Source organism: Eptatretus burgeri, chromosome 4 (genome assembly GCF_056783735.1).
Source record: "Eptatretus burgeri isolate ZD-2024b chromosome 4, Ebu_testis_v1, whole genome shotgun sequence".
NCBI lineage: Eukaryota > Metazoa > Chordata > Myxini > Myxiniformes > Myxinidae > Eptatretus > Eptatretus burgeri.
Genome location: NC_140964.1, coordinates 119,465,162 through 119,476,101, shown reverse-complemented (window position 1 = coordinate 119,476,101; position 10,940 = coordinate 119,465,162). Strand labels below are relative to the sequence as shown.

The following is a 10,940-nucleotide window of genomic DNA, read 5'->3' as shown; positions in this document are numbered from 1 at the left end:
GTCTGCTGCATTGCATGCGTATAAAGTGATACTCTGAAGTGTCTACGATAAAGTAATTGGCATTTAAAAGCCATACCTTTTATTCACGAACATTTTCGTAACACAAAGACTGATATTTGCCAGAACACATCGATAAAGCACCAAATCAGATCGCCAAATTGTACTTTTCTTCAGCCAGGCCAGCACAATAATGGTTGAAGTGATTACAGTGATCGTAATGTGAGGAAGCAACATCGTCTCTGGGGTATTGCACTCAAACCACAGCTTTTTCAAAGAAATGTAACTTGTTCGGCAATCAGCAGTCATTCGCAAAGTCATTGCACGCACGCTGGGAAACTGCCATGGATTTCAAAGTAACTGCAGTATGCATAATTTACAAAGGAAAAGAGCTCAGAACAAATAGGACTAATCCCCCTGCCATCCCCCACAAAAACCAAATAAAAAAAAACATTGAAAACAAAAGAAAAGCATGTCGGGGTGGAATCCTCCAAAACAACCAAGCAAGGTAGAAATGACACCACAATCCTTTTACGGATTGCCATCACATCTTTTTTGTCATCTTTTTGCTCGTGAAACAAGTACATTGTATGAAGATGTCTTTGTGGGAGGGAGTTGTAGATTTGTCGTGTGAGTTCGTGTAATTGTGCATATTTGTTGTGTGGCAAACAGAAAAATGTCAAAGGATGTTGTAATGGCAATCCGGAAAACGATTGTGGTGGCATTCCTTCCTTGTTTTCCAGGATTTCATCATCATTTCATTTTTCATTTAAATTTTTTTTTGTGATTTGTACACTACATGGCCAAAAGTATGTGGACACCCGTTCTAATTAGTAGATTTGGCTATTTCAGCCACACCCATTGTTGACAGGTGTATAACATCAAGCACACAGCCATGCAATCTCCATCGACAAACATGGGCAGTAGAATGGGCTATAATGAAGAGATCAGTGAATTTCAATGTGGCACTGTCACAAGATGCCACCTTTCCAACAAGTCAGTTAATCAAAGAGCTGCCCCGTTCAACATGGAAATGTCTTGGAGCAACAACAACTCCACCACAAAGTGGTCGGCCACACAAGCTCGCAGAACGGGACTGCCGAGTGCTGAAGCGCGTAGCGTGAAAAAATCGTCTGTCATCAGTTGCAACACTCACAACCGAGTTCCAAACTTACTCTGGAAGCAACATCAGCACAAACACTGTTCGATAAGAGCTTCATGAAATGGTTTTCCATGGCTGAGCAGCTGCACACAAGCCGAAGATCACCATGCGCAAGGCCAAGCGTCAGCTGCAGTGTTGTAAAGCTCACCGCCATTGGACTCTGGAGCAGTGGAAACACGTTCTGTGGAGTGATGGACCACACTTCACCATCTGGCAGTCCGACGGACGAATCTGAGTTTGGCGGATGCCAGGAGAACGCCACCTGCCCGAATGCATAGTGCCAACTGTAAAGTTTGGTGGAGAAGAAATAATGGTCTGGGGCTGTTTTTCATGGTTCGGCTGGGCCCCTTCGTTCCAGTAAAGGGAAATCTTAATGCTACAGCGTACAATGACATTCTAGACGATTCTGTGCTTCCATCTTTGTGGCAACAGTTTGGCGAAGGACCTTTCCTGTTTCAGCATGACAATGCCCCTGTGCACAAAGCGAGATCCATGCAGAAATGGTTTGTTGAAATTGGTGTGGAAGAACTTGACTGGTTGAATTGGAATGCTGACTGCAATCCAGACCGAATCACCCAACATCAGTGCCTGACCTCATTAATGCTCTTGCGGCTGAATGGAAGCAAATCCCCGCAGCAAGGTTCCAACATCGAATGGAAAGCCTTCCCAGAAGAGTGGAGGCTGTTATCGTGGCAAAGGGGGGACCAACCCCATATTAATGCCCATGATTTTGGAATGAGATGTTTGACGAGCAGCTTTTCACCATGTGGTGTAGATATTGTACATCCTGGTGATTGTCCCTGTGTCTGCTCCTGCATTCTCTTCCTCATCCTCACCCACGTTCATTAACACCTGGAATATTTGTGTTCGAAAATAAATAAATTCATGGAGAAAGCAGTTTTTGTTGGACATGAATCAAAGGAATCAATGCTGCTAGCAGACTTCCTGTGAAATAATTACCCTCGCCAGAGGATAGGGTATTGCATTTGGGTCTGTTTGCTTGTTTGTTTGTCTGTCTTTGTTTGTCCGCACAGAACTTTCGTGTTTTTCTCTGCAACCGCTTGTCAGATCGAGATGAAATTTTCACCATTGGTGCGACGACTCATGTAGAATGTTTTAATGATAATAATTATTACATCATAGGCCACGTGGTGTGGCAGCCATATTGGATTTACCCTAAAACCTATAAAAATACCCCACTCAAAAGAAGTTCTGGCGAGGGACTGCAATTTGATTGTTCTTTTTTTTTTTTTTTAGCTCATATCAACTTGATAGCATTCTTTTGGTATTTGATTATACTTGTATGGGCTGTCACCAAGTTAACAAACAAATATTAGAATACAGGAGAGGTAAAATATTTATTTCTAACATCAATTCACTCCTTGACTGTTACTTATTACATAACACAAAAAATGTACCCCGTGGTTGATGAATTGGCAAATGGGCAGTAAGTGTACAGACAGCAAGTGATAAATCCACAAAAGATAAAATTCAACAAGACAAAATAAAAAATATATAATCAAACAAATGTTGTTCTTGCAAAGAGTAAAGAGACAGTAATTTTTGCCATCATCTTAATCCGATCTTTAAAATAACACTTTCTTCGTTCTCCGACTGTGTGGTTTTTCTTCATGGTCTTTTTGGATAACCTGCTTGAAAAATGGAAGTACCATGAATTGCATCATCAAATGTGAATGATTAAAGTGATGTCTGGAATTTGTAATGCAGGACTTCAGATTTAAATTTTGTTCCGTTTCTGCCTGGCATTCGCATCATCATTACACGCACGCTGTGAAACTGCCATGGGTTTAAAAGTAATTTACGTACACATTTCAATAATTTAGCTCTGTCTTTTTCCCTCTCACTTTGTCTATCGTCTCCTAATGTGCAAACACATTTATCCTGAGGGTATGAACAGATTGTCAGGCTGGTGTGAGTGCTTAAGCAAGCTACGACATTATCACAGCCACAATAAACACTAAAATCCAGAAGCTTTGTCACCTGTATTAAAGTCAAAACCGACTCAACATTACAATTCAAGATACCAATGGCGAGGGATGACCAATCAATAAACATTACCCTTGTTGATACCCATGAAGCCACCGTGCCGCAAGATGGGTGGCAAAGATAGAAAAGCTTCGAAAATGCTAAAGAGCCAAAAAGCTGATTTTCTTCCACCAAATAATTAATCGGACTGGAAACTCACTAAATTCCCAACATTTGATGTGTGCCTGCCAATCTTGGAGTTGGCTCGTTTACTCGTGAGACCCCCACACTCACTATCAAACTAGCTGACTCCAAGAGTGGCAGCCACTTGCCTCCCACCACCACACATAGATGTTACCAACTTGGTTATTAAAGTCCCCACGATGAACAGGATACCTCAAAGTTCGACTGATTTTCAATTGTCCAGTTTAGGTGGGATCCCCAACATCTTCTTCGTCTTCTTGCATATGCCAGCTTGGCTGTCAGGTAGCTATCATTTTGTTGGGGCACAACTATGCCATTGACGCTGAGCACCGATACCAGTACATTGGTATACTGATGACAGGCTGAGTCAACCCCACCTGGTGTTAAACTCAAACGGGGCTCAAACTCAGGACCCTAACTAACCACTAAGCTAACACCAGGCTTATCCTCAACATAGTATGATCTAATTAAATAATTCTGGAACTTTCTGAGTAAGCTTCACCTTGTAGTATACCTTGTCTGCTAGCACTTACTTATAGAAGTTAGAGATCGCACAGAATGTGCTGGCACCCGAGTGAAACTCCAAATTTCTTTCATGACATCAACCAGACAGGAAATGCCCACTGCCAGGTGGATTAGCCATCAGACAAATCTTGATAACTAAATTCAAAATCTGATGCAACAATGACCGTTCTAATTTGCCGATCAGCTAGGTAAGACACCTATGAAATTGTCTTGAAAAGAATACTTTTATTGCTGCATTCTTTGTGATGTGGAGCATTACTCCTTTGCCCTTTCCCTTCATTGGAAAGCATCTGAAAGTGTTGAAAGTAAGAAATAAATAAATTAAAACAAAAGGACAGCTGACTTTTTTTTTTTTAACTGATTTTATGAGCCTGCAATTTACCTTTATCTTCTCAAAAAAATTATAAAAAAGAAATGATAATGAACTAACATGACCAAATTGAGATCAGCATAATTTGTGATGCAATATATTATTATAAAATTAAGGAAATTCAGCACATGAAAAACAAAATATTTCTTTAGCAAGCACAAGGCCTGAGCCCTGCTCTGGCTTCTTCACTGGAATGCACAGTTGAGGGGACAATGCCACATGTCACCCCTGAGCCCTCACCCCCTGCTGGTACCAGCCCTGCTTTCACAGCTCCATACACTTCCTTGGCTAAGCATGTAAAAGCTTCTTCCACACCTTGGCCTGACAATGCTGAGGCTTCAGCATATGGCAATCCTTGAGCAGTGGCGTAGGCCTCAGCTTCTTGTCTGCCCACCTAGAGTGGTAAGGGAAAGACGTTATTGTGAAAAGAAAAAAAAGAAAGCATCAGTAATTACTTATGAAGTCACACCACAAAGGTGTTAGAATGCAACATTAAAATTTAAACATTAAAACATCAAATAAGTTGGTATCGACATAAATGTTATGGAACAGAGGAAAGTACAGTCTTTGGAAAGATAGCCAAACAAAACCACCAATTTATCTCCACCATAAACCACGGAAAGAGGGTTCACGCTCTTGAACTTATGGGCCGCATCATCAGCCACAACCTCTCTTGAGCAGACAAAGATAGCCTCCAGAAAAAAAATGACCAAGTATCAAACCTAAAAGCTAGCTGCAGACTGGGCATCCTTTGACGGGCCAAGTCCTTCCTTGGTACATCTGAACTTCTCCGCACAGACAAGGTCTTTGTCTGTCGCTTAATAAAGTGCTCTCCCTTTAGTTCCTTCACTTCGTACATGGTTCAGCTGGATGCTGTTGCATTCAAAGCTCAATATAATTGGGGTCTTCCACAAATAAGCAGAAGCACAAAGCCAACTGCTCTCGTTACAGACAGGTTCATGGTTTTTCTGATTTGTAAATCTGATTTTCTTTTCTGCTTTTCTGATTTTGGTGTTGCTCACTGGGCTTTTTCATCCCCCCATCCCACTTCAGTCGACCAAGGTCACACAGGTTTTTCTAGTAATCCCTACATTGTGAAACTCCCAAAATACAGGCTTACTGCTCACCTTCATTCCTTTCCTTTCCCACTTGTGGAACAGATCTTCTTCAATCTTCCCTCCTGGGCTTCAAGTTGGCCGTAGACCACAACCTCAGGACATCCTTCATTCCAGCTCATGATTTCCCCCCCCCCACCTTAAACGCTTCCCTACTTTTTAGCTCATCTGGAACGTAGTTCCGGGAAGCTTATGGGATGGCGCATTGTCTGTCTGTCAGTCCGTCCGTCCACAAACACTTGCAACTTCTTCTGAAACTACACAAGCAATTCCGATGAAACTTGACGACAACCTTCATCACCTGTGATATACCAAAGCTTGTTCACGACATTAAAAAAACAAATCCATAGGTATTTACTTTCTTCTCAGTTATATATTTTGTGGGTCCTCCATGCTTTCCAGTGGTTCCCTGGTTATCTTATCCAGCCACTACCAGATGAGCACCCAGGACCACCACGAGTTCTTGGAGCCCTTCTTTTCATCCTCTTCTTCTTTTGTATGCACAACAAGGCTCCAAAGTAGCATCATTGGTTGAGGGGCACAGCTGTGCCACTGATGCAATGCCCTCTGCTGGTTCGGGCAGAAATTTGTAATTTGTTCACGGTGCCAATGGAAGCTCACCGAGTTTGTGAAGGACACCATGGGATCTTCAACATCCACCAACAAATGCTGGCAGACGGGACACCCATTTAACATCCATCCGAGGGATGGTACACACACCCTGCCTGAGAAACACCAGGATGACAGTTTATAGCTGGGTTAGGATTCAAACCTGGGCTAGACAGCTTAGAGATGAATGTGCATATCTCTAGGCTATGTAGTCAGCCTGCTGGTTCAGGTAAGAATGCACATATTAAATGTGTAGTTTATGTTTATGCAGTTTTCAAAAATGATAAATTTGAAGGTGTCTCATGGTTCCTTGTTTCTAGTCTTGGTGTTATTGTTTGGAAGCCTTGATAGTTGCTCACAACTTTGTTTTTATTTTTCATACCTCAAGGTTTATGGAAAGCATGCTCACTATAATTCATGGACCGGTGTTTGTGTGTTTGTTTGTTTGTCACGCTACTACTCCTCCAGTTGTGGGTCAATTCCATCCAGACTTGCTACATATGATCAGCATGACCTCAAATAATGTATAGGTGTGTATTTATCTTCGTCAGTGGTTTTGTGAGGTGAGTTTAATGGTTCGGGTGGCGGGCTTGGGATCCTAGGGTCCCGAGTTCAAATCTTGCTCGGCCGTTGAATTAATACCAGGTGGAGTTGACTCAGCCTGTCATCCTTCTGAGGTTGGCAAATGATGATTGAGCCATTCGAGTATCCTGTGTCAGAGTGGCGATCAATCCAGGATTGTACCCAATAGCCCAGGAGACTGCTTTGGCAGCACCGACGCTCTGTGTAGAGTATGGTCCCAATGGATTTGGGGGGGGGGGGTGGGAGAGAGGGTGAAGGGAGGAGAGTACAGTGGAGGGGAGCAGATGGGAGGGGAAGGAAGTGAAGGGAGGGACACACGCACCCACCCAAATGTGTATCGTGTATAACCTCCTCCAGGTGGGAGAGGGTATTACAAGTCTCAACATTTACAGTACAGTATTCCTGTCCGCATGTTTTCCAGTGTAGTGAGGTGTTTTGAATTATAAGCAGCAGGTATGTTTTTGCTTCATGTACCTAACCCAGGTTTTGTTTTTTTGTGCATCTATAGAGCTGTCAGTTGTCTATACACCACCAAACTAAAGGTATGGAAGAAGATCGCCCGTAGCATGGGTACTTTGCTACTTCTTCTAACATGCAGGACACACATGCACTTGCACTCACCACCACTAATAGCAGGGAAAATAACTGCATGCAAAGGATTGAAAAATAAATAAATAAAAAGAAGAATCTTAAGGAATATTATTTAATGGGATTAAAGTAAAAGAGGTATGAAATGAAGAATACACACATTTAAAAATAATAGAATAACACATTAGGCAAAAAGTCTTTAAAAATCACTAAGCAGAGAACATCATATCAATTTCACCTCAAATGGTTATCCTGAACATGATGATTCAACTTGTCACATGACACATCACATTTCTTGGGAATTATGTTAAGAAGTGAAACGAGGTAAGGTGCAGAAACAGGTGCTGATATTCTGATGAACACCCTGCTGAAAGGTAACTGTACAAGCACAAGAGTGAATGAGAAGGGAATTCACGCAAGAGGTACGAATAAATGGGCAGAGGTCACTTATTGGTGTTGGATTAACGGAAATAAATTTGTTTATGTGGGACTAAACCATTATAAACAAGGACAAATGTGTCCAAGAGCCACGTCCTAAAGGTTTTGTCTTCACCAGAAGAAGAAGAACAAGAACAAGAAGAGGAAGAAGAATAAAATAACAACAACAACTTCCGATATTTCGTCACGTGCCTTGATTGAGCCAATAGCGAGACCCGTCATGGACGATCGTCATTCATGACGAGAAAATCGTGTATTTACGATATCACAATACATTAAATGGAATAATATTTAAATAGTAACGTGAACTTTTCGAAACTTTAAAGCAAATGTCCGAATATATTTAAAAGTTCATAATAGACGCTCTCAAAAGGCACCGTCAATGCGACGATGTGTACAAGGGTTTAGTATTTAAGGAGATCCGGATCCTGTATATAAAAGAGCCGCGTCCAAAAGGTTTTGTCTGAACAAGAACAAGAACAAGAACAAGAACAAGAACAAGAACAAGAACAAGAACAAGAACAAGAACAAGAACGCAGAGCTCTCTTATAGTTACGTCTCATGTAAATAATTTAAAATACCCGTTTCAGTTAATCTTCAATGAATGGAATATCTATCTCGACAGCATATAATGGCACTGGAATTAGTTGCATGGTGCAAAACACAACAGGACAACTGCACAGTGTGGGGGAAAAATTTATATTAATATATTTTAAATTGTAACAAATGGAGTTTCAGAAATGTAACTTTTATGCTGTAAGTTGAATTGGCTGTCATTTCTGGCCAAAAGACTTTTGCCCGAAATGATAAGAAATGTGTTGTTCTGGAGCAGAGTGACCGAGCTGATAAATGAACCTTTGCTTAGAAATGTACGAAGTGGCTTTTCGTCGAAAGGAAACGTCTACAGTGTGGGTGAATAGCCCCCAACCTCTCTCTCACGAAAGTATAAAATGCTTTGAAATCTGAAATTGTTTTCAGTGCAAGCACGTGAGGAAGTATGGTTTCTCAGTGGCTTGTACTCCTTGGAACTGACCAAGTACCAAGTTAGAATAAAACTCTCTGATGTAATGTAGAAGTAAATTGAATTGGGTTGGTCTAACTGTTAACTAAAGTAAGAATAAATGAAATAAAACCAAATAATATTGCAATCAATGGGGATTCTTAAGTTCATTGTACAAGGGTGAGAAGTGTATGGTGGATAATTAGGAAATAAATTGTTTCACAAGGAAGGAGTTGTGTGGACATCAGTTTTATCAGTGTCAATAGGGTTTTTGTAGGATTTTATAATCAAATCGGACAAACGTTAAACTCTGTGTGAAGTCAAATAGGATTCCACAATCGGCCAGTTAGAATCCTTCAGGAGGACAACGATCACAACAAGGTGGGTTAAAAAAATCCACATCAACAGCAAGAAACTTGACAGAACAAGTGAACAAAAACATGAAAAGAAAATGGTTAAAATTATCCACCTTAAAAGAACAAGCAAAGCACAGCAGGACAAACTTTTGTCACAAACAACATAATTGTGAGAAAAGCTAAAATAAGGTTCTCAAAGTATTGGTTCACGAAAAATATAAGTGACCACGATATTCGTTATTGTTGTGTGTCTGTCTGTCTGTCCCGAGCATAGCTCCGTGGGTTTTGATCCGATCCTGATGAAATTTTGGTGTGAGGTTTATATCATGATCTAGTTGTGTTTTCCTGAAAATGGGCGTGGTGCGCCCATTATGGGCGGAGCGACGCCCAAAAAAACATGTGTTTTTAGGGGGTAGCCGATTTCAATTTGCATGTTCTCCTAGGGGTTTTGTCAAATCTGACAGGGGTTTTGGTATTTGGTTAGCCCAATGGCACCTGCATAGCCCCACAGAGCTCGATTTTTCATTTACGTCCCAAGGTCAAGGTCACAAGGTCAGGAACTTAGAAAATTGCGATTTTGACATAAAAAAATTTCTTCTCCGAGGGGGTTGTCGAATCTGGCTGGGGTTTCGGTATGTGGTTAGCCCAATGGCACCTGCATAGCCCCACAGAGCTCGATTTTTCATTTTCATCCCAAGGTCAAGGCCACAAGGTCATGAACTTAGAAAATTGCGAATTGTGTTTTTAGGGGGTAGTCGATTTCAATTTGCATCTTCTCCTAGGGGGTTTGTCGAATCTGGCAGGGGTTTCGGTATTTGGTTTGCCCAATGGCACCTGCATAGCCCCAACAGAGCTCGATTTTTATTTTTGTCCCAAGGTCAAGGTCACAAGCTCACGAACTTAGAAAATTGCGATTTTGACATAAAAATCCATCTTCCCCGAGGGGGTTGTCGAATCTGGCAGGGGTTTTGGTATTCGGTTAGCCCAACGGCACCTGCATAGCCCCACGGAGCTCGATTTTTCATTTTCGTCCCAAGGTCAGGAACTTAGAAAATTGCGATTTTGACATAAAAAAATTTCTTCTCCGAGGGGATGGTCGAATCTGGCAGGGGTTTCGGTATTTGGTTAGCCCATTGGCACCTGCATAGCCCCACGGAGCTCCATTTTTTCATTTTCGTCCCAAGGTCAAGGTCACAAGGTCAAGGTCACAAGGTCATGAACTTAGAAAATTTCGAATTTTGACATAAAAAAATCATACGACCGCCCAAACTTTGAGAGCAAGGATGACAATATTTTTTATGCATAATCTTGAGGCCATTCCCCACCTAAAGTCTTGAAACCATTTTAATCTATCTCGAACACCTTGCCCGTGGCGCCCCCTTCAAGTTTGTTTTTACGCTGATTTCATCAAAGTCTGGATAATCCGAGGAGTGAGAAATGCCATATAGCCTATATGACGTTATATTGTTCCTGGAATGTTCCAGGGGAAGTTTTGCACCAAAGGTCATAATCCTTGACCTTTGACCTTTAAAGTTCACAAAGGTCAATTTTTCAAAGTTGTGGGAATCAAACCGAGTTTTCGACCTTCTTCGACGAACTAACTCCAATAAGCTATAGCACGTATCCTGTTTCCTTATTTTAATGTCCAAAACATTGTTTTGTGACCTTTAAAGGTTATGCAAAGGTCAAATTTTTAAAGTTGTTGAACGAAACCGGGTTTTCGATATTTTGCAGCTAATAACCTGTCACTCGTACCACATTATGTTGATCATTTTTATAACTTGGTCAAACATTATCACATTGTCTCATCCTTGACTTCTGAAACAATCTACATCATCAAATACCCCTCGTGAACCATTGTCATCTTCAGCCTTGTAATAGACTTATTTTACAGGATTAAGATTATGAAGAGGGTTAGCTATTATATTAAAAAAAACTGCTACCAATAATGAGTTACAAACCGCCACTACTATTGTCAATATTCATGCTCTGAGCTTTGTCAGGTTTG

The 10,940-nt window shown here is 41.2% G+C and overlaps 1 protein-coding gene across 3 annotated transcripts in view; it reads right to left on the bottom strand.

Moving 5' to 3' along the window:
- Positions 1-2,388: 2,388 nt before the first annotated feature.
- LOC147028980 (ras-related protein Rab-39B-like) overlaps positions 2,389-10,940 on the bottom strand; it is an 88,611-nt gene continuing 80,059 nt past the window's right edge. For all 3 annotated transcript variants that reach the window (XM_085879876.1, XM_085879878.1, XM_085879877.1), the window contains one exon: positions 2,389-4,638. In XM_085879876.1, the coding sequence (XP_085736002.1) occupies positions 4,393-4,638 (246 nt within the window). In that variant the 3' untranslated portion in view covers positions 2,389-4,392. The remainder of the gene's footprint in view (positions 4,639-10,940) is intronic.